Source organism: Megalobrama amblycephala, linkage group LG16 (genome assembly GCF_018812025.1).
Source record: "Megalobrama amblycephala isolate DHTTF-2021 linkage group LG16, ASM1881202v1, whole genome shotgun sequence".
Taxonomy (NCBI): Eukaryota; Metazoa; Chordata; class Actinopteri; order Cypriniformes; family Xenocyprididae; genus Megalobrama; species Megalobrama amblycephala.
Genome location: NC_063059.1, coordinates 44069225 through 44096720, shown reverse-complemented (window position 1 = coordinate 44096720; position 27496 = coordinate 44069225). Strand labels below are relative to the sequence as shown.

The 27496-nt window shown below is 40.0% G+C and overlaps 2 protein-coding genes across 2 annotated transcripts in view; both read right to left on the bottom strand.

The window, feature by feature from the left end:
• The window catches only part of LOC125249073 (NACHT, LRR and PYD domains-containing protein 12-like), a 48748-nt gene that overhangs the window by 6118 nt on the left and 15134 nt on the right, over positions 1–27496 (bottom strand). Inside the window, exons 8-9 of the mRNA XM_048161262.1 lie at positions 14609–14779; positions 7235–7408 (exon numbers count right to left, since the gene is read on the bottom strand). Of these exons, the coding sequence (XP_048017219.1) occupies positions 7235–7408; positions 14609–14779 (345 nt within the window). The remainder of the gene's footprint in view (positions 1–7234; positions 7409–14608; positions 14780–27496) is intronic.
• On the bottom strand, positions 14796–27496 carry LOC125249069. Its single transcript, XM_048161258.1, has 3 exons — positions 26949–27496; positions 19723–26432; positions 14796–19198 (listed from the first exon to the last, which is right to left on the bottom strand). Exon 2 carries the CDS (start codon positions 26187–26189, stop codon positions 20088–20090), a length of 6102 nt encoding a protein of 2033 aa, XP_048017215.1. The 5' UTR covers positions 26190–26432; positions 26949–27496; the 3' UTR covers positions 14796–19198; positions 19723–20087.

The following is a 27496-nucleotide window of genomic DNA, read 5'->3' as shown; positions in this document are numbered from 1 at the left end:
AAATGTGAGGTAATAGAAGCATGAACAGCCATCTTTAAAGTTTTATGATTTAGAAAAGGTTTGATTTTAGACAACAGATGAAGTTGATAAAAACTAGAGCCTATTACAGAGGAAATGTGTTTGTTGAACTTTAAAGACTCTTCAAGCAGAACGCCCAAGTTCCGAATACATGAAGATCTAGACACAGATAGACCCAAATCTAAGCTGGTAGCCTGAGAATTATCAGTGGGCCCAAAAACGATCACCTCAGTTTTATCTTCATTTAAAAAAATGAAACTTCATTTAAATTTTGGGCTAGCCAAGATTTCACTTCATCTAGGCAATTTAGTAAGGATGTAAAGGCAGAACGATCATTTCTCTTAATTGGTAAGTACATTTGGGTATCATTAAGAAAAAACAGAAGTTGGTCAAACACAATTTTTTCCAACACCTTGGAGATAAAAGGTAATGCAGAAATTAGGGATGTGCGGTATACCGGTACTGGAAAAATACCGGTATTTATTATATTTCAAACGGTACAATATCATAATTTTGCTCATTTCGGTATTTTATGCAAAGTTGACCGCTAGGCGGCAGTGTGCTACTCAAACAGACACGAAACCAGCAAATGCGACAACAGAGCAACACACGATGGATCAAACAGATAAAGTTAATTCTACATGCCCGAAACTAATCGACAAAGACAGCAGTAGGAGTGAAATATGGCATTAGCAACATTTTAAATAGATGGTAATCAAATTACAGTTACATTCAAAAAGTATTTTAGATTACCAAAGTGATTACTTTGAAGTTTAATGTCATTTATTTAATTTAATAGGCTATTAACGTAAGCTGTTTGAGGATTTTTAACCAACGAGCCAATATTGATCGATTCTCCGACTCTGTCCGTTTAAAAAAAAACGTGCACAGCCTGTTCAGATATCAGCAACCTGCAGAGTGCAGACATGCAATCCCACACAAAAAATGGATGGGAAAACAGGGCATAATGCATTTCTCTAGTGGAAATTTAAAGACAGTTTTACTTATATAAACATGAAGAAGGACAAACAGTACATTTTAAAATTTTAAATTTTAATCTTAAGTGTGTCAAAATTCTATAAATGATGTAATTTTACTCTTATTCTTAGACTTAAGAATAAGTGTGATTCAAAAAGGTTCCTAAGTGTCAAGACTAGGTCTTAGCTCCTAAATTTTTTAAGAGAGCTGTAGAGGTGTCTTAACCTAGTTAAGAGTAACAAGATGGCAGCAGAGAAGAGGAAACACGCTTTCCAATGAAGATATGCTGTATTGGAGCTATATGATGACATTGAGTTGATAAAATGATATAAACTTGATTGTCAATTAATTACTTAATCAATAATGAATGTGAAATATTACTTTTAAAAGTGCTGTATGCGATTTCTCAAATTAGTTGTTGAACACTGTTGATATTTTAAATCAACCGAAACAAACACACCTTGCTCCTCATTGCGCCGCCTCCAAAACTCAGACTCCAATCCTAACCACCCTGCACTGAGTCGGTCTCAAACCCCGGCCCGATCACTGCTGTCATGTGAGGCGAATGTACTATCAATATTGTAAACACCATATTCTCTAGCAGGCGTCAGTGTGCAGTAGTTTAACTGAAAAACTCTCACTGTCTGGCCTCTGTTACACAGGTGGAAAATATTTTTATTTTTATGTTTATATTATTTAAATGTTTTAAAATATGACATTGACTACAACATAATCCGTTTTTTTATATTTAATTGGTTCTCTCTTGTTTTTGCATGTGTTCATAATTTCTTTGTATAACAGCCTGGCCAAAAATAATTTGAAATAATTTGAAATTTCATTTCATTATCACACATGAAACAACTGACTCCAAGCACAGCTACACGATATGCTTACATCTTTTAACACATTTTTAAAAATATTTGAATTAAGGTTGAAGATATCAGTTTTCATATGGCTGGACATCACATTTGGCCACTACTCTATGGCAGTTCATTGACTTTCCAACTGTCCATCAAACCATGCGGCAAAAGAAAGCCACTTTTATGTTGACTGTGGACTTCCCTGGAGTTGTTGGAGCCGTTGATGAACTCATGACACATCATTGCTCTAACTGTAAATGAGGAGACATATATAATTTGAAAAAGATTCCACACCATCAATACTAATTTGTGATAATTTTGCACAATGTAAAGCTATTTTTAATAATACATATAAATATTAAAACATTTCAGTGTCTTTTTAAATATTTATTTTTAATAATATTAAATTATTGGTGTTGTGCTGCTGTGACGTCACCCTTGCAGGCTCGCTATTTGCTGATTCAGAGGTTGAGGGCAGCCATTTTGAGTTGACATCATTGTAGTCCTTAGTTCACAACACTTAAGTCAGCACTTAAGAATCAGTCTTAGACTTTACTAAAAGTTGCTTTTAGCTTCTTTATAAAAGTCTCCTATTCTTAGAAAAATTCTTAGTAAAAATTTGAAGACTTTTTTGACACTTAAGTCTTCTGAGAAGTTTTATACATATGGGCCCAGATGTATGTACTGCAATTTTTTATATATATATATATATATGGGACCGTATGTTTTACTATCTATGTGTGCCTTGGCTACTTTGCCAACCGGCCTAGCACTAGTGATGTTATGTGCGCCTTGGTTACCTTGCCGACTGGCCTAGCACTAGAAATGCATTCTGTGTTCTCATGAGCAATAGATATAACGTTGCAAACTGATAAAGATGGCAACCTAGCAACCACCTGAGTCATTGGATAAAGATATAACCCTTATGTTTTTATTGATAATTAACCATTAGAGCAATAATGAATGACCAAGCTGCATCAACATGTTAGCATAGCTAATACAACATGACCCTTGAATAAACAATGTCATTTATGCAGATAATGTAAACATGTATGTTAATACTTATTAGTTATACAATTACTCTACTGGGTGGTTGTTCCTCCCACTTGATAAATAAACTACAGCTCGTACAAAATGCAGCAGTTAGAGTTCTTACTAGAACTAGGAAGTATGACCATATTAGCCCAGTTCTGTCATCACTGCATTGGCTTCCTGTTAAACATCATAAAGATTTTAAAATCTTGCTAATTACTTACAAAGCACTAAATGGTTTAGCTCCCCAGTACCTAAGTGAGCTCTTAATACATTATAATCCTTCACGTTTATTGCGATCTCAGAATTCAGGCCAGCTGCTAATACCTAGAATATCAAAATCATCCGCAGGTGGTAGATCCTTCTCCTATTTGGCACCTATACTCTGGAACAATCTTCCTAGCATTGTTCGGGATGCAGACACACTCTGTCAGTTTAAATCTAGACTAAAAACGCATCTCTTTAACCTGGCATACACATAACACATTATCAATTTATATTTTCAAATCCGTTAAAGGATTATTAGGCTGCATAAATTAGGTCAGCCGGAACCGGGAACACTTCCTATAACATGAGATGTACTCGTTACATCAGAAAAAGAATGGCATCTACGCTAATATTAGTCTTTCTGTTTATCCCGAGGTTTACCGTAGTCAACCGGATCCGGGCTGTATCCAGCTGAGACCAAGGACCGGCGCCATGACACGACCACAACGCAGCAGCCCTGAAGTATCAGCAGAGATCGAGTTGACTAGATCATCCATTGTGAAGACATCATCAACACGACAGCCAGTGCCACAGTTCCTCAACAAACCGACCATACCGGCGTGATGAATACGATCCTCAACTGGTCACAACCACAACGCAGCCCTGAAGTATCAGCAGAGATTGAGTCAACTAGATCATCCACTGTGAAGACATCATCAACACGACAGCCAGTAGCACAGTTCCTCAACAGACCGTCCATACCGGCATGATGAATACGATCCTCAACTGGATGGAACTGAAATAAATACTTTGATTGTTGCGATCCTATCAGATTTATGATATCAACCTGATTCGTAACAAAGCACTGTTCGCCAGAGGAGAACTGGCCCCCCGACTACGCCTGGTTTCTCCCAAGGTTTTTTTCTCCATTTTAACACCTATTTGCCACTTGTTTGCCACCTGATGTCACCTGTTGGAGTTTGGGTTCCTTGCCGCTGTCGCCTTTGGCTTGCTTAGTTGGGGACACTTGACATTTGACTTGACATTTGATATTCAACAGTATTCTTGACATTTATTCAACAGTCCTTTGATCTGCCTGCATTGACACTATTCTTTAAGAACTGCTGTGCAGCCAAAATTATGTACCAGTTATCAATGTAAAGTTGCTTTGACACAATCTGTATTGTAAAAAGCGCTATATAAAAAAAGGTGACTTGACTTGATTTTACTTCCTTCTCATCCGTGCTTAGATGCACACTCACAGAAATACTACAATAGACCATTTGCCGCTGCATAGATAAAGCTGCATAATGATCCAGCTTATGCTTGGAAGCCACCAGAATACAAACAAACATGACGCTTAGTATTAACTGCATTTATAGTTCTTTAAAGTGACTCTGCGAAAACTAATCACATGGTGAAATTTTACCTATCACAGTCATTCAATGCCATATGAAAGCTGGATTCGAGCCCTTTCCAAATCTGTTTTTACTTCTTTCATAGTTTGTCTGTAACAAAAGTTATGGTTATCTGAAGTCGGCTGATCGCACTGATTTTCAGGAATGGAATTTTGAGAAAAACAGCTTTAAATAACTGTCACCCCCTTTTTTCGCAAAGACATAAAAATGCACTGTCCAAATATAAATGGTTGTAATTCAAGAATGCTTCAGAATATAGACCTAAAGTTGGTCTTGTTTTAAAGAAGACACTTGTCAGATTATTGTAGAATTAAAAATAAATTATGAAAGTGAAATACAAAAAAAGTTATAGAAGCTTAAGTTTCTGAAAATGTAAAAATATAATTGTTTATATTTTATAATAATATATTACAATCAGGGCTTGACATTAACACCCGCCAACCCGCCAAATGCGGGTAGATTTCAGCTGTGGCGGGTATGACAGCCACTCCCACTAGCCACTTTGGCGGGTTGAATATAATTTCAGATTACAGCCAAATGATCGTCGAAGATCGTCGTAGCACAAAATTACAATCCAATCACACAATTCGTTATTTATGTGCAGTTAGTGAAGGAGGGATAGGCGGAATTGCGCTGAATGACACACAACAGAAGCACTCTCTCTCTGTCGCGCGCGCGATCAGTTCTCCTCGTGCCTGAATAGTCAAATACAAGTGCACACACAGATGTCTAAATATCCATCGTGTGGAGTATCTCTCGCGTGAATACAGTCGGTTATGGCTTAAGTGGACGTAAACAGGTGGGTAATAACTGAATATGCGTCAGTTACGTCCATGCATTCAGCAATTAAATAGGCCTACCTACTTGTCTGTCATTAATGTTAATCAAACAACAAAAGATGTTAAATAAATGTAGGCTATATGTTGAATAAACCTACTGTATCTGAAAAAAGATTATTTTTTAATTTACCATTGTTTTTGTAATTTGCTTCTTTGTTCTTTTATATAGCCTAATAAAATTTCTCATATTAGCCCATGCTCATATTGTCCACCTCTTGTCCACCTGTACTTAACAGCTGATATACAATGTAGTCTTGATTTGGGTGGTCAATCTGCATTTAAAAGTTTGAAAGGGTTTTAAATCTTCTAAATCAAGTAAAATGACTTAATATAAATAAAGTAATTTAAGCATAAAGTCAACTTTAATCATATAAAATGTAATTTACCAACATCAAAATTGTGGCCAGTGAAAATGCTGAGTGGCTAGTAACTTTGGAAAACCACTACCCAGAGTGGCTGGTAAGCAAAAAAGTTAATGTCAAGCCCTGATTACAATGCATGTTTTACTCTTAAACTGCAAGAAAATAAAATCCAAAAATGTCAACATTCCAAATTTTAGGTTGAAATATATATATATATAAAATAGCTTTCATTTTGTTTGGGTGCAGTACCAAACTTTTTCACTAGATGACATCCAAGCTCCATATCTGACCAATTTAAGCACACCACCATTTATTTGAGTAATCTGAACCACATATTTCCATATTTTCATACATTTTATAAAGCAGACATCTATTCAGAAGTAGTATGGGCAGTATTTGGCAGTATTTAATTTGAATTCAACCTCTAATAAACACATAATTAGAACATGTGTGTTCATTATAGCTCCGTTGTTCTCTTGTGCTCCGCCTTCTCATGATAAAGTTGTATTCGGGTTTATACAGGACTGGTGGGAAATTTTGCATTTATACACCTTAATTCTCCAAGTTATGTGGTTTATTTTGATAGGTGAACTGTCTTTGTAGTGTTAAGAGAGGCAAAGCCATGGCCGTTTTTTTTTTTTTTTTTTTTTTTTTTTTTTTTTTTTACCTCCGCTGGGTGTGTTCTTAAACAGTAACGTTAGAAAAAGACAGCTTTGCCACTATAAATCACTATTTGTCTGCACTTAACAGGCAAATTTTGCCAAGATATTTTTAGAGATGATAGACAAGATGTTATAGAATGATAATTTAATTTTAATTTAATTTAATGAAAACCCAATTTTGACAAAAAAATGACATTCGACTTATTTTTTTACTTTACTGAAAACGTTCCATCGCGACATCTGACGGGTTTTTCCAGATCGCATCGCATATTAGCATTGCTAATAAACATTGCTCTTGAACATGAATGCGTCATTGAGTAATGCAACTAAATATGGTGGACGCCGATAAAGCACAGTGCTTATATCACTTTAACTGTTTTCATAGACTTGCTAAACTGCGTATAAAATAGCGCTAACAACAAAAGACCGCTGCTGTATACCATGCAGTAAAACTGCTGCTTATATGCTTCAGTGATACACTCATGCATCTGTTGACATGACACTAGTTTAAAACTTGTAAGAAAGCTAATTTAGGAATTGAAAACCAGACCACACACAAGCACATATGTGGAATAAAAGATAATTTTTACTTATCTTAGATGTTGATTCAGATGCCTTCTGAAAGACACTGCAGACTACTAACAGCAATCAATGCCAAATATTTGAATGTTTGAGCAGCAGGCTCATTGGCTGCTGATGCAATAGCAACCAATCAGCTGTGCTGTGTAGATAATGATGTGATCGCTACAAATTAGCTAAAGACCCACCAGCCTGCATACGTCAGAGTTTCTCGCTAGAACTATGTAATTAGAAAGTGACAGTGACAGTGATTCATTTTAGAGTCACGTATGATCTTACCACAGTGTGTCCAGTTTACAGTCAGGACTCTCCAGTCCAGCAGAGAGCAGCTTCACTCCAGAGTTTCCAAGATTATTCACAGACAGATTCAGTTTTCTCAGGTGTGAGGGGTTTGATCTCAGAGCTGAAGCCAGAGCAGCACAACCTTCATCTGTGACACCACAATCCAACAACCTGTAGAGAACAATGACACACTTTTCACTCCCTCAGATCAGACACACAGATTAGTTCAACAGATTTCATTATTTAAAAAAAAAGCACAGATCACAATGTTTGATGTAAGTGAAATTTACCATATTATTTGTTTGTGTGAGAGGGAAAGCTTATTTAAAACTTATATGTGACTTTGGACCACAAAACCAGTCGTAAGTCGCACGGGTATGTCTGTAGCAATAGCCAACAATACACTGTATGGGTCAAAATTATAAATTTTTCTTTTATGCCAAAAATCATTAGGATATTAAGTAAAGATGATGTTCCAGGAAGATATTTTGTAAATTTTCTACTGTAAATATATCAAAAATGTATTTTTGTAAGTAATATGTGTTGCTAAGGACTCCCGTTTGCATGTCTCACTTTAAGAGCCAATAGTAACTGACACCAAGTAGGTAGCACAATAATTCTTTTTGCAAACAAAATCAGATACTTTACACATTCAGATCATGCCTCCAACAAGCTCCTGTTGCATTATTTTCACCATCTAATGAGTCTGCACAAATTGAGTTTACAACAAAAACAGCGCACAGGCACTAACTGTAAACAAATGTCGATTTCACGTGGCAATTTGCTCATAACTTCATGAAAATTGCACAGATCATAGATCATGGCACAGATCATAGATCATGGCACATCATCATTTACAGATTAAAATGAGCCCAACATAAAACAACATAATCCATTGTGTTGATCACAAGATATTACTCACGGAATGATGTTACATATTTGGCTAAAAATATGTCTCTCGTCTTTCCGGGATGCAATGTGTTATGCAATGTTCCCCGAACCGTCCATTCTTATTTTCCAACGTGGAATAACACAAGATTTTATCATCAGTTTCTCAGCATGAAATGTCCAATTGTAATGTAATTTATATTTTCTAAAAATTTAAAAAGGGTTCTATGAAACGATACAAACCTTTTGACTCTCCTTGCTACAGTTCTGGAGTTATGAGTCTTTCAATTTGTGTTTGTCACTCAGAAAAGAACAACTCTAAAAATCCTTTCAGGTCTTTAAAGATGATTTTCTCAATATTTTGCCACCTTTCCAAATAAACTGCAAATTGATCTGTACAATTCTGACTCTTTACAGATTCACACCTGAGAAGACAAAGACCCGCATAATGACCTGCATAATGACCCCCATAATGAGCTCTTTCAGTCAGGTAGGCTATGTGAAAAAACCTTCTGTGATCATGCTGATAACAGTATTATTGTCCACTCTTGACAAAAAAACATGATTTTTGTGATCTCATGGATGCATATATATTTTTGCACGTAAAAATGTTTTTGTATACGCCTATTATAGTTTAAATTACAGTACCTGTCAAAAGATTGGACGCATTACTATTATAATGTTTTTAAAAGAAGTCTCAAGTCTCAAACTAAAATTGGTTTCTATTTTAATATACTTTGTTAATGTGCAGTTGACAAGCTATACATCATTAAAAAGACCCAACCTTCACATTTTGACCTCTGTTTTACTCTTATAGTGACCATAATTTGTTATATTCCTGTGAGTCAGGAGTTATGAATATGAAAAACAGAGTCGTTACCTTTGACAAAACAACATCCATCAGGGCTTTTAGCTTAAAATCATGGCACATTTGGATAATTATTGATGGATTCTTATATGTTTATTTCAATTTTCTATAGGAGTAATATTTATTCAGTATCTATTGTCATCACTATGAGCGCATATTGCAGCCAGGGGGTGCTCTATGCACCTTTAGTCCACACATGTCTCAGTGAAGAATAGACATACCATGTGACATTCCAGGAACTAACAACAGAGGCTTCCAGAGATCGCTAACCACGGCTATAACATGCAGATAAACACTTTTGAAGATAATAATACACGATTGCAACAATGTATACATGTATTGCCCCAGAAATTGCGTCTGAATAGCGCTCGCTCTGTGGGCATGAAGATTATTTATTGAAATGTCAGACCCACATAGAGTGGCAACTGGGGTGCTTGACAAGCTTGCATATGGAGCCAATGTCCTAAATTTCTGAAAGGCAGAATTTGAGCCATTGGTTTTTAAATTTTGCTATATGTTATGCTTTATTTATAAACCAATTGCAAGTGGAAGACCAGATTAGCCATATGAGGAATGGCATTAGTTTAGGGGAATTTGACCTGTTGATGCAATAGACTGCATTGGAGTTGTTGCAAATAGAAGAGAATGCTTTGGAGGCCCAAATTCAACTTAAAATACTATTTTATCATTTTTTGTCATACAGACAAAAGTAATATATCAATTGAAATTACAGAATGTCTTTTATTTGTGTACACTCACAGTAAAAGCAAAATGCTGTGCTTTTTGCAAATTAAAGAAACCTAACATGATGCGCGAGCTGCAGTCTCTCTCTGAATGAAGTCCATTCTGATAGTCCTCAGAAAATGAACTGTCAGAAATGTCAGGTTTTAAATCTTGTAAGTCAAATCAAAAACAAATATCCTCTGTTCATGTAATCTGTTTGAAAAGAGAGAGATGTCAGTCTTTCACGAGTCATCTCATTATCCACTAATGCGGCCACGCCTACGGAACGCGCACGCTATTCAGACGCAAATTTTTTATTCTAATCGTGATGTAGTGTCTATGAATATTAAACCACAAAAAGACTTTAAATATGAATCCTGCAAGTTTTGTGTGTCTGTGTGAATTAATGGGGCAGATCGACGTGCGGTTTCATTAAGCTACTACACATAACTTACATTAGTAAATTACCATATTGGCTATTCCCAAACTATATTGCTATACTGAGATGAGTGAAATTGACTCAAATACGTAATACTGAATTAAAATGTGTTAGCAATTTATTAAAGGTGCCCTAGAATCTCCATTTCACAAGATGTAATATAAAGGGAGAAAACATGACAGAATAACACAATGGATATCGCATTTTGTACAAAATTAATGAATGGCTTTTCAATACCGACCAGGTAACAATACTGATTGTGGCGGAAACTCAATTTTTTTAAAAAACGTTTTGGAACCAAACTCTTCATATATATATATATATATATATATATATATATATATATATATATATATATATATATATATATATATATATATATATCATACAGTGCATCCAGAAAGTATTCACAGCGATTCACTTTTTCCACATTTTCTTATGTTACAGCCTTATTCCAAAAGGGATTTTCTACAGACATTACCCCATAATGACAATGTGAAAGAAATTTGAAATATTTGCAAATTTATTAAAAATAAAAAATTCATATGTACGTACGTATTCACAGCCTTTGCCATGACACTCAAAATTGAGCTCAGGTGCATCCTGTTTGCACTGATCATCCTTGAGATGTTTCTACAACTTGGAGTCCACCTGTGGTAAATTCAATTGATTGTACATGATTTGGAAAGGCACACACCTGTCTATATAAGGTCCCACGGTTAACAGTGCATGTCAGAGCACAAACCAAGCCATGAAGTCGAAGGAATTGTCTGGAGACCTCCGATACAGGATTGTATCGAGGCACAGATCTGGGGAAGGGTACAGAAATTTTTTTGCAGCATTGAAGGTCCCAATGAGCTCAGTGGTCTCCATCATCCATTAATGGAATAAGTTTAGAACCAAAAGGACTCCTAGAGCGGGCTGTCCGGCCAAACTGAGTGATCAGGGGAGAAGGGCCTTAGTCAGGGAGGTGACCAAGAACCCGATGGTCGCTGACATTTCTCCTGCATTTCTCTGTAGAGAGAGGAGAACCTTCCAGAAGAACATCTCTGCAGCAGTCCACCAATCAGGCCTGTATGGTAGAGTGGCCAGATGGAAGCCAAAAGGCACCTGAAGGACTCTCAGACCATGAGAAACAAAATTCTCTGGTCTGATGAAACAAAGACTGAACTCTTTGGCCTGAATAGCAAGCGTCATGTCTGAAGGGGACCAGGCACCGCTCATCACCTGGCCAATACCATCACTACAGTGAAACATGGTGGTGGCAGCATCATGCTGTGGGGATGTGTTTCAGCAGCAGGAACTCAGAGACTAGTCAGGATCGAGGGAAAGATGAATGCAGCAATGTACAGAGATATCCTTGATGAAAACCTGCTCCAGAGCGCTCTGGACCTCAGACTGGGGTAAAGGTTCATCTTCCAAAAGGACAACGAGCCCTAAGCACACAGCCAAGATAACAAAGAAGTGGCTAAAGGACAACTCTGTGAATGTCCTTGAGTGGCCCAGCCAGAGCCCAGACTTGAACACGATTGAACATCTCTGGAGAGATCTAAAAAAAAAAAAAAAAAAAAAAAAAAAAAAAAAAAAATGCAGTGCACCGACACTCCTCATCTAACCTGATGGAGCTAGAGAGGTCCTGCAAAGGAGAATGGGAGAAAATGCCCAAAAATAGGTGTGCCAAGCTTGTAGCATCATATGCAGGGACTTGAGGCTGTAATTGGTGCCAAAGATGCTTCAACAAAGTATTGAGTAAAGGTTGTGAATACTTATGTACATGTGATTTTTTTTGTTTTGTTTTTTATTTTTAATAAATTTGCAAAGATTTCATACACATACACATATTTCATATCATATGCTTTTATATTATATTATAGAGCATGAAAAACATCCCTGTGTCATATTACATTTACATGCATTGATATATTACCTATCTATACATTTCATATTTCAACAACGTTTTACTCGATATCACACATTTCAGTTTGGAAAAAGCCCAACTAGTAAAATCTGTGCATATTAAAGTAAAAAAGAAAAAAAAAGGCCCACTGCTGAATCAAGCCTTGCATCATGTTCTTCTGATGGAAATTCGAGGCTTATTCCACATTGTGTGTTTGTCTTCCAAACTCGAAGTGACTGATGAAGTTACTTTGTTTACATTGAGAATAGGGGCATTTACAGGATCGCGTGGATGATTAAGGTATGAATAGCGGTGGGAGTGGCACATTAAAAATAATTAGTTAAGACAAGAAAGAATGTACCTCTCGCTCGTTTCATATGGATTACATAAAGAGAGAAAGTTTCAACGTAACTTATATCATATAAAAGTAGACATTCTAAGCTTTCTAGAGACATGTTTCTCATGTATGTGTGACAACTATTTCCTGAGTTTCAGATCGTTTTTGAAACACATTTCAGAAAGAAATCCACAGAGATTTATACAGCCGACAGCGCACCCTGTTTATTTTCTTTATTTTACAAAAGCACGTCGTTTTGATGTTATTAAAGAAGACATTCTGTAGTTTAAAATGATGTATTACTTTTATGTGTATGACAAAAAAAAATTATGGAGTATTTCAAATCGATTTTGCTGCTATGTGAAGAAAATCCACCAAAACACCCCAACGCATTTGCCGACCCCAGACAGTTAAGAGAAATGTCTTCTCATAGGATAACACGCAGTCTTGTGAATAATTATGGCATAGACTTGTCATTGATGTACTATAAAATTATTGATGTACTGTAAAAAAAAATCTCTACATTATCCAGTTTTATACACTTAAAATTAATGGACTGTGTTAAACTGAATGTGCTGAGATTGAGTGTGTTTAACCCTCTGGAGTCTGAGGCTGATTTGGGGCCTGGAGAAGTTTTGACATGCCCTGACATTTGTGCTTTTTTCAGTTTTTCATAAACATATTAATGACAAAGGTGTCATTACACTGTATTCAGCACAAACTAGGCTACAATAATATGTGAAGAACATGTATGTACATGTTTGTGTTTTTGAAGGAATAACGTTTATGCCTGGTTATTGAAAAAACAAAAAAATTAAGTCACTGAAAAAAGGCCAAAAAAATATATTAAATCCGTGTTTACAAGACTTCTGGGTATTGGAGGTTGTAGACTAGAGTTTTTGCTTCAAAATTATGTAAAAAATATAATTCCTACTAAGACACTTTTTGTCAAGAAACACAGTATGCATGGAGGCGTGAATTGTCATGAATAATGGGTCATTTACACCTGAGAAGACAAAAGAATCGCATAAAGAACCTCTAATGGTGCTGCATATTAATGAGGCCTTTCAGTCAGGTAGGCTGTGAAAAAACCTTCTGTGATGTCTCAAGCTCATCATGGTGTATATGAACAGCCGGAGGGCGCTCTGAACCTTTAGTCCACAAATTATTCTAAAGAAGAAGAGGGCATTTCAGGAATGGTGTTTTCATACTTGCAGCCGGAGGGCGCTCTGTGCACATTTAGTCCACAAATGTGCACAGAGAGAAGAGAACATTTCAGGAAGTGACGGCATGTCTTCTAGAGGTTGCTAACCAAGGCTTTTACATACAGATAAACACTTTTCAAGACAATAAATACATGATTGAGACGATGTATGCCTGTATTGACTTGAGAATTTGCGTCTGAATAGTGCTCGCTCCGTGGGCGTGGCCGCATTAGCGGATAATGAGCTAAATCACGGACTTCTGACATGTGTCTCTTTTCATACAGATTACATAAACACAGCATTTTTGTTTTCGATATGACTTACATGATGTAAAACCTTACATTTCAACGTTCCTTAAAACATGATTAGTATTCACTAAGTTATAGTTCATTTTCTGAGAACTATCACATTAAACTTTGTTCAGAGGGAGAGGACAGATCATGCATCATTTTAGTTTTCTTTATTTTGCAAAAAGCACATTTTGTTTTTACTCTGAGTGTATACAAATAAAAGAAGATATTCTATAGTTTCAATTGATATATTATGTCTCTATGACAAAAAATGACGGAGTATTTTAAGCCTGTTTTGCTGCAATGTGAAAAAAAAACTGCAAAACGCGCCGGCGCGTTATCAGACCTCAGGGAGTTAAAGAGAGTTAAATGTTGATGTCAGTGTGTTTTTCAGTGTGACTATCAGTACTGCAGTATCACCTTAATGAGGAGCAGGAGCATGTGTTCAGTCATTTACAGATCAATCACATGAACACAGCAGCAGGAGAAAAAGAGAAAACATTAAACAGATGAATTATATTACATTATATAAACAGACATGATAATAATTTGAATGGTAATTTGATCATGTTGTTTCGCTTGTAGTTTTGCTTGTAATTAATGTAATAATAGTTGGTTTTTCCTGCATTTTATTCCTTTATTATTTTGATGTTACTTTATGGATTATTGAAATTGCAAAATTCACAGTGACTCAGATTCATGTGAGAGTCACGTATGATCTTACCTCAGTTTCTCTAGTTTACAGTGATGATTCTCCAGTACAGCAGAGAGCAGCTTCACTCCTGAGCCTAGTTCATTATTAGACAGATCCAGTTCTCTCAGGTGTGAGGGGTTCGATCTCAGAGCTGAAGCCAGAGCAGCACAACCTTCATTTTTGACAGCACACTTCATCAACCTGTAGAGAACAATGACACACTCTTCACTCTCTCAGATCAACAGAGACTTCATTATCAAAGAGAAACCAATAACGTGAGCTCAAATCACCATGTTAGATGATCTTGGTCTGCATCACAAAGCACAAAACATTATCATAACACACCTGCAGTCAAACTCAAGCAGGACAAATATTTTATTTAATTGCATGTTTGTAATTTGTAATTGCAATATCTCTTTTTTAAACAATTAATTAGATATGTCAGTGAGTTTTACTGTTATTCTAAGAGATTGTCTATGTGAGAAAGATTATATGCAATCTGACATAAATTAAAACTGTATATCACACAAAAATCTAGAAAAAATTGTAACAGGAGAGGTTAATGTAATAAACATTAAAGAGTCATTAAACCCCCGTCTTTCAGATCAAGTCTACCTCACAATCATCTTAAATGTGTGTGGAGAGCTGTGAGAAGAAAGGAAAGAGCGAGTGGGGCAGGGCAAGACAGGAGAGAAAGAGGGATGAGCAACTGTCATTTGTCAGTGGCCCATGCCGGCTCTCACTATATATAAGGGGGAAACTAGAAATTTTATGGCTGACAAAGTTAATTTCATGTGAAATACATTGAATACCATCTGGTTTTCCCTTTAAAAGTATAAACATAAATGTTAACATACATTATAAATGCATATATTTGATAATAAATTTCTGAAACACGTAATAAAAACCAATTGCACAAATCTACACACCTTCAGGGCACTGACAATAAAGATGAATAGTGAAACAGAAGATTCTCCTAGCTCTCAGAAAAATGCTTGCATCAAACAATTTGATTATGTCAGTAGTTGATGGCAAACCAACCGCCTGCAGCCAGTGTCTCACCCTGACAGCATCGCAGGGAAAGCCATGCAACACCCTCGAACTCTTACACCATGGACACAAACAATTGTGACCCACGAATGCCTCTCTTATCTACTACGTGATCTTACAGTTTGAAGCGTCTGGCATAGGAAAGCACCATGTTGTCATGAATAATAAAGAGAAATGTCTTCTCATAGGATAAGAACACACAATCTCATGAATAATTATGACAGACATGTCATCTATGTAATTTAGTGTTTCGCCATGTCATAATCTGTGATATTGATACAATGAAGATTTTAAAACTAAAAATAAATCTCTACATTATCTAGTTTTCTACAATTAAAATTAATGGACTCTTAATCCTGACTGTGCTGAGATTTAGTGTGTTTAAAGAGTGTTAAATGTTGGTTATAGTGAGGGCTGATCCTTTTGGGTAACCAACCCCCTAGACCCCCTCTCTCCTCTGCTCCACAGCCAGTAGAGCTGCCTGAGGAACGGCTTGGGCCACCTTTGAGGTCTGCACCCACTCTTTCTGGAGATGATGATTTGACTGTGCTACCCAACTTTGGGTGTGGTAGCATAGACCAAGTCAGACCCAGAGATGATGGCTCTGCTTTTCCGGGCTACTGAGAGCGTCGGGCATGAGTGGAACCCTCCACTGCATCCCGAACCCTCTTGGTTGGACAATTGGTTTCTCCTCCCGAAGGAGGACCAGGTGGAGAATCCACAGTTTGCTTTTCTTTTTGTTCTGACGCTGACCCCAGAGCCAGCAGTACCCACATTGTCAAAAAAAGAGCAGTTTCCTTCTTCTCTGGGTCCCAACAGGGCACAGAAAACAGTGGACATTGCAGAACCGGACCACTCTAATCCTCCTCTGTCGCTAACAGGCAGCAGTTGGCGGCTTGAGGATGCAACCAAGCCTTCTCATGCACCCACATTGACCTGAAGGACATTTACTTTTATGTCTCGATTCTCCCTCGACACAGGTCATTCATGCGCTTTGCATTCGAGGGTTGGGCATATCAGTACAAAGTCCTGCCCTTCGGGCTGGCCCCATCTCCCCGTGTCTTAATGAAAGTCACGGAGGCGGCCCTTCTTCCCCTGAGAGAAAGTGACTGGCTCATACTAGCACAGTCTCAAGATCAGTTATGCGAACACAGAGACTTGGTGCTCAGTCACCTCAGCCAGTTGGCAGCCACAGTGGCAGTAACACCGCTCGGTTTACTTCATATGAGACCAATTCAGCACTGGCTTCACGGCTGAATCCCGAAATGGGCATGGCAAACGCAGCAGTAAAAATCACACCGACTTGTCACCATAACCTTCAGCCAGTAGTCAAACCCTTCATTTCTATGGGGAGGAGTACCCCTGGAACAAATGTCCAGGCACATAGTGGTATTCACAGATGCCTCTGCCACCAGCTGGGGTGCCACTTACAACAGGCATGCAGTCACAGGGGTTTGGACGGGACCCCATCTGCATTGGCATATCAATTGCCTAGAGTTGCTAACAGTACATCTTGCACTGAGCCATCTAAAAATGCGCCTACAGAGCAAAGATGTACTGGTCCAGATGGACAACACTGTGGCCGTTGCGTACATCAACCATCAATGTTGCAACTTGCCGACCATCTCCTCCTCTGGAGTCAGAAGCATCTGAGGTCGCTTTGTTCCATTCACATTCCTGGCACGCTCAACCATGTGGCCGACGAGCTATCATTAGCTGCACTCCCAGGAGAATGGAGACGGTCCAGACCTGTATGCCTCTCAAGAAATCACTCACTGCCTGTTGTTTTATTCTCTGACCGGGGGACACTCGGCACGGATGTACTGGCACACAGCTGGCCCCAGGGCATATGCAAATATGCGTTTCCCCCAGTGAGACACTGTGTAAGGTCAGGGAGGATGAGGAGTAGGTCCTGCTAGTTGCGCCCCATTGGCCCAACTGGACCTGGTTCCCAGAACTGATGCTCCTTGCAACAGCCCCTACTTGGCCGATTTCTCTGAAGAAGGATCTGCTTTCTCAAAGATTGTCCCCTTTGAGCCTTTGCAATCAGTTGATCTGGAGATTTTAACCATGAAGACTTTGTTTCTAGTTGCATTGGCCTCAATTAAGAGGGTAGGGGACCTGCAGGCATTTTCGGTCAACGAAATCACGCCTAGAGTTCGGGCAGGGCGATGCCCATGTGGTACTGAGACCCCAGCCTGGCTTTGTGCCCAAGGTTCCTACCACTCCTTTTAAAGACCAGGTAGTGAACCTGCAAGCACTGCCCGCAGAGGAGGCAGACCCAGCCGTAGCTTTGCTCTGTCCTGTCCGAGCATTACGAATGTATGTGGACCGAATGCAAAGCTTTAGAACCTCAGACCAGCTCTTTGTTATGGAGGTCAGCAGAAGGGGTCTTCGCCTTGGCTTACCAAGCACAAGGCATGCCCTGCCCGCTCAGGCTGCGAGCTCACTCTACTAGAAGTGTTGAGTCCTCCTGGGTGCCGGCACATGGCGCCTCGCTGACAGATATTTGTAGAGCTGCGAGCTGGGCAACACCTAACATGTTCGCTAGATTCTATAGCCTTTGTGTCAAGCCGGTCTCCTCCCGTGTTCTCACCTCAACCAATCAGAGACACCGAGAGGCCCCAGCTTAGTGTCAGCTTGCTGTGCTAATACATGCACTCAATTCTCCAGAGAGTCCCTACGAGGCAGACCCTGTTGAGTCCTGTGAGCACCCTTCGGCAGCTGGACGTGGCGGAGCGTCTGGCACCAGGCCTACATCTGATGTATCCACAAGTACCAGTTCTAGGCTGGGTGTCCATTTGTGCGACCCTAAGGGGGATCCCATATGTGTAATTTCCATGGTAAAGCTCCTAAGCAGAAGCCCGTGTTTTTTACCTTGGCAGAGTACGCTCTGCCATCTCTCCCATGTGTTGCATCCTCCCAAACCAGGTAAGAGCCACTCAGAGACTTCGATATGAAGTACAGCACTACTGGGTTAGTCCGTATATGCATACTCCACTAAACCTTCTGCAGGATGTGGGTTCCACAGCGTTCCTTTTTCTATGGAAAGATTACGCTTTCCCAGTGTTATCAAAGTTCAGTGAGTGGGCAGTGTTCATTTCTCTGCATAAGCTCTGTCTGACCAAAAGGGAACGTCTTTGTTACATATGTAACAGCTGCTGTACCTCTGCTGGGGTGCCGGGTCGCCACCTTGGCTCAGCTCCTCAGCTAAAAGCTGATATGCGCTTGAACTTGCTGCTCATTTATACCCACGCTGCGAGGCAAAGCAGCTGAATGCAATAATCACATACCAATGTGCATGAGCTCGTTTTAGTTACACTCGAAACAGATCGGCCTCTAGATATCCCAATTCGTTGGTCAGTTCCGATGTACGTTTCCATTCCCTCCTTCAGGGAATGAGGGTTACATATGTAATAGATGTTTTTCAGTGTGTGTCAAGCTTATTTGTTTATGTGCACAATATCCCCGCTTGAAAGGGAGGGAAACATCATCGATGGAGCCTTGACTGGATTTCACTCTTCTTTTTTATTGAAAGTATCAAATATGCCAGCAAGAAAGGTGAAAAACCTTTAACAGAAACAAAGATACAGAAAATATAAATGAATTGTATGTAAAACTTATTAAACATCCGTTTTATCATTGAGGCTTTTTTTTTTATTTTTTTTTTTTTATACATGAAGCATTCTCATATGAAGTTATTAACAAGGTTAATATCTGTATCTGCCACATCTACATTCCAGAAAATGAACCTAAACACATACAATTGCAAAATGCACACGTAAAATTAGAATTATCATACTATCTTAACGATCTATTTTAATCACGTGGACTGAAGAAATAATCGTTAATTTCTCCCGTGATCAAAGTGAAAGGCAAACGCAGATAAACAAATCAATGCACTAGTACCTCAAAACCCTTAAAATCCACAACAAAGAACTAAAATTAACTTGAAACAAAAATTAGTCATAAACCCTCCAGCGCCGAGCACAGACATAGTTGCTGTGTCATGAACCGGGACGGCATCTGTCGCCACACCAACATCATCCCGCTTCACCCACAGACGCAAAAAGTGAATTATTAAGGGTGCTCACCGGCTTCCACTCCGGGATTCGATGATGTTGGACATCTGTGCACTTTTCTTTATTGCGTTCAGCCAGGAATTTCCGCAGAGCTCGCCAGCCGCGCTCCTCACAGCACTGGATTTTTTTTTTCAGTTCCTCTTTTCTGCCCCTTGCTCCGATTGGCTGAGACTACTATAGTTCTTTATTTATTATTTATATTTTTCCATGTTATTTATTTATTTGTTTATATTAAATTTGTAATTAATTTATATCTTTCTCAGTTTGACTTGACACCTCCCACTCGATTTTCCTTGGATACAAGTGGAAATCGCAATGCTTAGAAGGCAAACTGTTTGGCACTACTAATTGTAGACAAGTTAGATTGTTTTACTAAATTACTTGTTCATTTGCTCTTCAATTGGAAGAAGGACCACCAGTCTTCTGATGTCTCTGTGAAGAACGGTACTTGGGATCTTCTCTTTGCATCTTTTTGACACTGGATGGTTCTTAGTTGTTGCTTTTGAGGGCTTTGTGATAGGAACAGGGTAACTTGGGAAGGTTCGGACATTGACGTCTCTTACGGCACCCTTGCTGTCTTGATTGACACTGATTACTCTGCCAAGTTTGAACTGGCCTCTGAGTGCATTTTGATCCGCTATCCAGACAATGTCTCCAATTGCAACGTTCCTATGCATGGTATGCCACTTTGTCCTTAAGAATAAATTAGGACCTGCAAGCTGGCTCCAGTGTCTCCAGAATTTATCCACCATCGACTGCATTGTTTGGAGGCGTTTGAATGGGTAACTGGAAAAGTCAAATGTTTTGACATCACCGCTTTGAGATGCTCGCCCCAGCAGTAGTGCATTTGGAGTTACATACTGGATGCAGTCTTCCTGGGCTTGTGCTCTGGCATCGATGGGCCGTTCGTTTGCGAGATTGGCTGCCATTTGAAGGACTGTTTGGAATTCACTGTAAGTGAGAGTAGACTCGACTCCACAGTTTTGGAGTGCCCTTTTTAGAATGCGTACTGCAGCTTCTCCAGCTCCATTTCTGTGTGGAGAATTGGCTGGATGGATCTTCCACATCCACTCTGTTCCATTTTGTGCGGCCATTTCTCCTAGAGCGGACTTGTCGATGCCCTCCAAGAATTTGTAAAGCTCCTGTAGAACTGGTCTTGCCCCAATGAAATTGGTTCCTGGATCTGAATAGATCTTCTTAGGATAGCCCCTAACTGCAGCAAATCTTTGGAAGGCCATTAAGAAACTTTCAGTTGATTGGGTGTTTACCAGCTCTGCATGGATTGCTCTGCTTGACATACAGCAAAAGACAACTCCCCAGACCTTCATAGAAGCTCTTTTCTTAACATCATCTCTCACCAGGTAGGGTCCAAAGAGATCCACTGTTGTAAATTCGAAGGGTACAGCTGGCTGCGACCTCTCTGGTGGTAAATCACCCATCACTTGTTGGCATTTCTTTGCTTTGGTCTTCCGACACTGAACACAGCTGTCAACAACCTTTTGGGCTATTCGTCTACCCCTGATGACCCAAGCCTTCCTCCTCATCCTAAGTAAAGTTTCAGCCAAACCCCCGTGGCTTTCTCTGTGAGATTCTCGGGCTAGCAGTGTAGACACCCATGCGTTGTAGGGAAGGATTGGAACACTAACTTGATCTTCTTTAAAAACCTGCACTCTTCCGCCACAAACCAATAGCCCAGAGTCTGGATTCTTATAGGCTACCAGCCTGTCTTTGGTGGTGTTGGGGAAGGTTATACCTTCTTGCGCAGCAAGGAAAATGTCTCGTAGGGCGTCTTCTCTTTCCCTCACTGATATGGTTCCTGTTGAAGAGACTGCCTCCCACTTTGGGTTGTTTAGGGTCCGATCCCTGCCAAGGAACTTCTTCACTGCTCTCCAAACCCAAGCTACTGTTTTAACTATGTGTCTGGATAGATCACTGAATCTTTCCACAATGAATAAGTTTTGGACAGCTAATCCTGCAGGTGGTCTTCTGGGATATATTTGGACTTGGATAAGATCCTCATTTTGCCTTGATAATTCAACTGGTTCCTGCGTTTTCGCTTTAGACCTTGCCAGTGCAGCTGCAAATGCCTTCTTTTGAAGCTTACTGATGCTTTCTCGGGCAGAAGCTGCCAAATCCTTTCCTGACTTGACTGGCCATTCATCTACTGGTAAGCTCAAGAACTTCGGCCCATTCTGCCACTCTGAATTTTCATCAAGATTTTGAGGATTAGCCCCCCTAGTGATCATATCTGCAATGTTCTGTGGACCTGGTATCCACCACCATTCCTGCGCCTTCGTAATTCCTTGGATTTCTCCAATCCTGTTAGCGAAGAATGTTTTGTAGCCATAGCTTTCTCGCTGTATAGCGCCAAGGACTGTTTGGCTATCAACCAAGTGGTACCATTTTCCAACTCGAATTTGGCAATGCTGCTCAAAGTACTTCCGCAGCCACGAAGCGAACACTGCTCCGCACATCTCTGCTTTGACAGCGTCTCCTTTGTGGTCTAATGGTGTCAGTTTGGCTTTGGACTCCACAAGTTTGATCACTGATCCCTGATCAGAGTTCCATCTTAGGTACATTACCGCACCATAAGCATTTTCGCTCCCATCTGAAAAGGTTATCGCGCAGGGTTCACCATTGGAATTTGGAGGAGTTAAAGCCCTAGGGAATTTGATCTGGCCAAGCTGGACGTATTCCTCAAAGAGCTTAACCGCGTCTTCTCTTAGACCGTCCGAGAGGGCAGTATCCCAACTTTCACTGACTGGAACCTTTCCATCTTTTGCCTCTTGGAAAGCTCTGCGGACTAGAATTGCCCCCTTCTGTTTGGCGGGAGTCACTAGGCCTACCGGATCATACACCCCTGATATCTGACTCAACAACTCCCTACGTGTCAGTGGATTCGGTGTCTGGGTTCTGACTTGCTCTTGTGAGAGATTTTGACCTAGTCTCATTTTCTTTTTTCTCTTTGAGAAATTGATTGATGTCATCACATGGAGCTTGTCATCTTCCACGTCATAACCCAGGCCAAGTGCTTTATTGTCGTCCTCGTGCATTTGGTTTGGTAGAACCATGATCTTTTCCTTGATTACAGAGGGCTCATTTTCTGGGTCACCCCTCCCACTTTGACCTGAGAATACCCATGGCTTAAGAAGAAACCCTCCTGCCTTTAAGATCAGCTCCACATTTGCAGTGATGGACCTCAGCTGGTGAAAGTCGTTGTGGGACGTGAGAATGTCGTCAACATAGCTGTCTTGATGGAGCACTCTGCGCTCTTCCTCAAGGTGAGCAAAGGATGGCAAATTAGCAGTTTCACGCATTGCTAGCTGCGCGATGCACCCTGCTGGTTTGTCTCCAATGTTGACTCGTGTGACTGCATATTCCTCCAGCTCCTTGTCTTCAGAGTTTCGCCAAAGGAATCGGTGTAGATGCATTTCTCTGTCCTCTAACCAAACTGAATTGTACATCTTCTTGATGTCCCCTAATGCCGCGTACACTCCACTCCTGAACCTCAGCAGGACAGCACGTATCTGGTTAAGAAAGTCTGGACCTTTCACTAACAAATCGTTCATGCTGACACCTCTGAATCTTTGGCTGCTGTTCCAAACAAGCCTCACTGGTGTTGTGACTGAGTGAGGGTTAGGAGCAATAAGATGGCTTACATACCATACAGGCCCAATCCAATTAGCAATTGCGTCTTTGGATAACTTTACTGCAGCCCCTGTGTCAAGCATGTCCTGCACCTGAGCGCTGTAAGCAGCCTTCCATTCAGGTTCTTTGGCTAGCTGTTTTTCCATCCTCAAGAACGTAGCCTCAACTGCACTCCTGTTGTCTGGCAAGGAAGCTAGGTCCTCCATCCAAGGATACTTTGCGTGCCAGTGTGGTTCTTTGCTGTGGTTGTCTTCTATGACATAAGAGAGGCCTTCTCTTACTATTTCGAGTTCCCTCTCCTCAGCAAGAGTCATTTCCTTCCCACCAGGTTGGCAATTTCCACAGCGACAGCCACCACATTTAGGCTCACATGCTGCACCAATGGAATCCCACTTCCACCACTCCAGAAAGTCTCGGGTGCTGGTTGGTGTGCTTGATTCATGAAATCTGGCTAATGGCTTGTTTGGTGGACAGTACTCTGTTACTTCCTCATACTTCACAGCTGCCATTCTCATCGACCTTGCGAAGTGCGTTTTGGACCTGTGAGCTGATACAGCAACCTCTTCGAAAAGCTTGGGGTGAGTTCCTCCAACTGTCTTTCCCAGGGGACCGTCCCATAGAACCAGGTCTCCAACCACCCTGACTCTCTGTGGGGCTAGCTGGCCTTCTCGATGGCTTATAAGCAGCTCGACTACTTTAGGCCTCTCAAGTTCGACAAGGGGAACATCTGGAAAGAAATTTTGCAATTGCTCAGCCAGCACTGTTTTGTGAATCTCGGCGATGCTTTCTAATCCATAGCAAGCCAACTGATGTGACCTGAGAGTGCCCTGGAGAGTTCTTACTCTGATTTTTAGAAGATACCGCTTGGTCTTTACACAAACTTTCATCCCTCCGACTCCATGGATGACAAGAGTGATTCTTTCACCTCTCAGGTTCAGACGATTTGCAGCACTGTGTGTTATATAATTAGTGTCTGATGCTAAGTCAATTAATGTTCCAATTTTCTGTCCCGCATTAGCGGTCACATTGAGAAGCATCATGATTACTGGCAGTTCTAGCAACCCACATTCTGCTAGTAAACTTGGCTGTTCTTTCGTCACATTAAACGCTCTTGCTGCAGTGTTTGAGAACACACTTCGGCATTGCTGTGCTAATTCTGGTGGAAGTTTACTGAGGAAGTCTTCTTGATCTTTTGTGTAGTCTTTTCTGCCTTTGCCTCCTTCAGTATGAAACTTGCTCTTTTTCTGGATAGCACTGCTTTCCTTTCTTTCAGCACTTGGGCATAAATAGTAGTGATGCTCAGGAACACTCTCGTCTTCACAGGCTTGGTTTTTGCATAGATAGGTGGGTTTGCAGAATGAATGGTCCTCGTGGATTTCGAGACACCTTTTACAAGCTCCCAGTTTTCTTACTGCAGCCTTTTTGTCTGCTAGCTTCAGTGATCGGAACTGTCTGCAGAAGTAGAGCTTCCTTTTATGTCTAACGTCACCACAGACTACACACCCTGATTGGTCGTTGCTTGATTTTGTGGACTTTGTTCTTGCCCACCTTGGCTCGGTTCTTGACTCCCTTCTGTTTGATTCCTCATCCCTTAGCTGTTCGAGCTGCTCGTAAATGCTCTCTTGCTTTTTGAGGAATGCTAACAGATTATCAAACCGGTTGTCTGGTGTGATGGAGCTTTGCTGGTCAGAGACATGAACAAGCCATTCTTTCTTGAGAGACTCAGGTAGTTTCCCTTCAATTGACTTTGTCACTAAAGGATTTTTAATAGCGCCAGTGTTTCCAAGGTCACTCAAATCTCCAAGTGCTTTTTCTACTGCTTGGATTAATTCGACTATTTTCCGTGGGTGGTGACTTCTTATAGCAGGTATTTTTTGCAAATCCTCCACTATTTCAATAGCAATAGCTGTCACATTTCCGTAGCGATTTTCCAAGACACGGAAAATATCATCTGCTGTATTATGAGCGGTGAGGCGAAGATCTCTTACAATCCTCTCTTCGAGACTGTCAAGCACCTGAATCTTCTTAACCTCCTTGGAACCAGTAGGCTCACCCTGCTTTTGAAGTGCTTCCCAGTCTCTTTTCCATCTGTGAAAGTCACGTTTGTTACCTGTAAACTTTGGGAGGGACGTGGGCTTTAACTTAATTGTTGCCACAGGGTAGCTAGAGATTGTCGGTGGAGGTGTTATCTTCTCTGCCTCTTCCTCTCGTCTCGCACGAATGAAATCAGCTTTTCTCGAAACTAATCTGGTAACGTTGAGTTCGAGACTTCTCAGGCCTTGGCGGAAGTTATTTTGATCACCTGATGGGATGCACCGCTGCCACCGGCTGTACAGGTCTTTTGCAGTCTTTACTAAATTTTGAAGGTGACTGAGCATGAAGTCGTATGCTTCGTGATTTCCATCTGGAACTACTGCTGCGACACGTTCACTTTCAGCTTCAGCAACCTGCAGCGCTGTGGACAATTCAAGATCTCCATACTTGGCCCAGAGAGTTTCTTGAAGAAGACCTTTAATTTCTTTCAGTTTTAAGTCACACTCACTCGCAGTCTTTTCAAGGTCGCCTTTTTGCTGTTCTGTTAACACAGCTGACTTGTCTGCGTCCAGCTCCGCCTCTAATTCTGCGACGATGCCCGTTTCAAGATCATCATTCGCTTCCATGACTTTCTCTGCTTGCTTAGTGAGTTTACTTAAACTGTCGTGAAGATCATCTTCCGTCATCTCTTGATAAGCTCTGGTTATGGTGTTAATTAGTCGTGTGAATGCTCTTTTCTCCACTGTCCTTTCTGCTTTCAGCTGCTCGAGTGACTTCCCGGTCGCTTGCTCGGCCATTTTGATTTCAGTTAATGTTGGGAAGAAATTTATAATTCTTCAAACAGTGTCTCTTGTCTCTTTAAGTGTCACAGGTTTCCAGCTGCTACTGGTTTCCCGGTTTTTCACTGTCAAGCTTATTTGTTTATGTGCACAATATCCCCGCTTGAAAGGGAGGGAAACATCATCGATGGAGCCTTGACTGGATTTCACTCTTCTTTTTTATTGAAAGTATCAAATATGCCAGCAAGAAAGGTGAAAAACCTTTAACAGAAACAAAGATACAGAAAATATAAATGAATTGTATGTAAAACTTATTAAACATCCGTTTTATCATTGAGGCTTTTTTTTTTTTTTATATACATGAAGCATTCTCATATGAAGTTATTAACAAGGTTAATATCTGTATCTGCCACATCTACATTCCAGAAAATGAACCTAAACACATACAATTGCAAAATGCACACGTAAAATTAGAATTATCATACTATCTTAACGATCTATTTTAATCACGTGGACTGAAGAAATAATCGTTAATTTCTCCCGTGATCAAAGTGAAAGGCAAACGCAGATAAACAAATCAATGCACTAGTACCTCAAAACCCTTAAAATCCACAACAAAGAACTAAAATTAACTTGAAACAAAAATTAGTCATAAACCCTCCAGCGCCGAGCACAGACATAGTTGCTGTGTCATGAACCGGGACGGCATCTGTCGCCACACCAACATCATCCCGCTTCACCCACAGACGCAAAAAGTGAATTATTAAGGGTGCTCACCGGCTTCCACTCCGGGATTCGATGATGTTGGACATCTGTGCACTTTTCTTTATTGCGTTCAGCCAGGAATTTCCGCAGAGCTCGCCAGCCGCGCTCCTCACAGCACTGGATTTTTTTTTCAGTTCCTCTTTTCTGCCCCTTGCTCCGATTGGCTGAGACTACTATAGCTCTTTATTTATTATTTATATTTTTCCATGTTATTTATTTATTTGTTTATATTAAATTTGTAATTAATTTATATCTTTCTCAGTTTGACTTGACAGTGTGACTATCAGTACTGCAGTATTAGCTTAATGAGGAGCAGCTCATGTGTTCAGTCTTTTACAGATAAATTACATGAACTCACAGCAGAAGGAGAAAAAGAGCAAAAAGCTTCAAACTGAAAAATATGAATTCTCTTACATTATATGAACAGACGTGATATTTGAATGGTAATTTGATCATGTTTTTTCAATAGTTTGCATTATATACCATTTTGATGTTACTTAATGAATTATTGAAACTGCAAAATTCACAGTAAATCAGTTTCATGTGAGAGTCACATATGA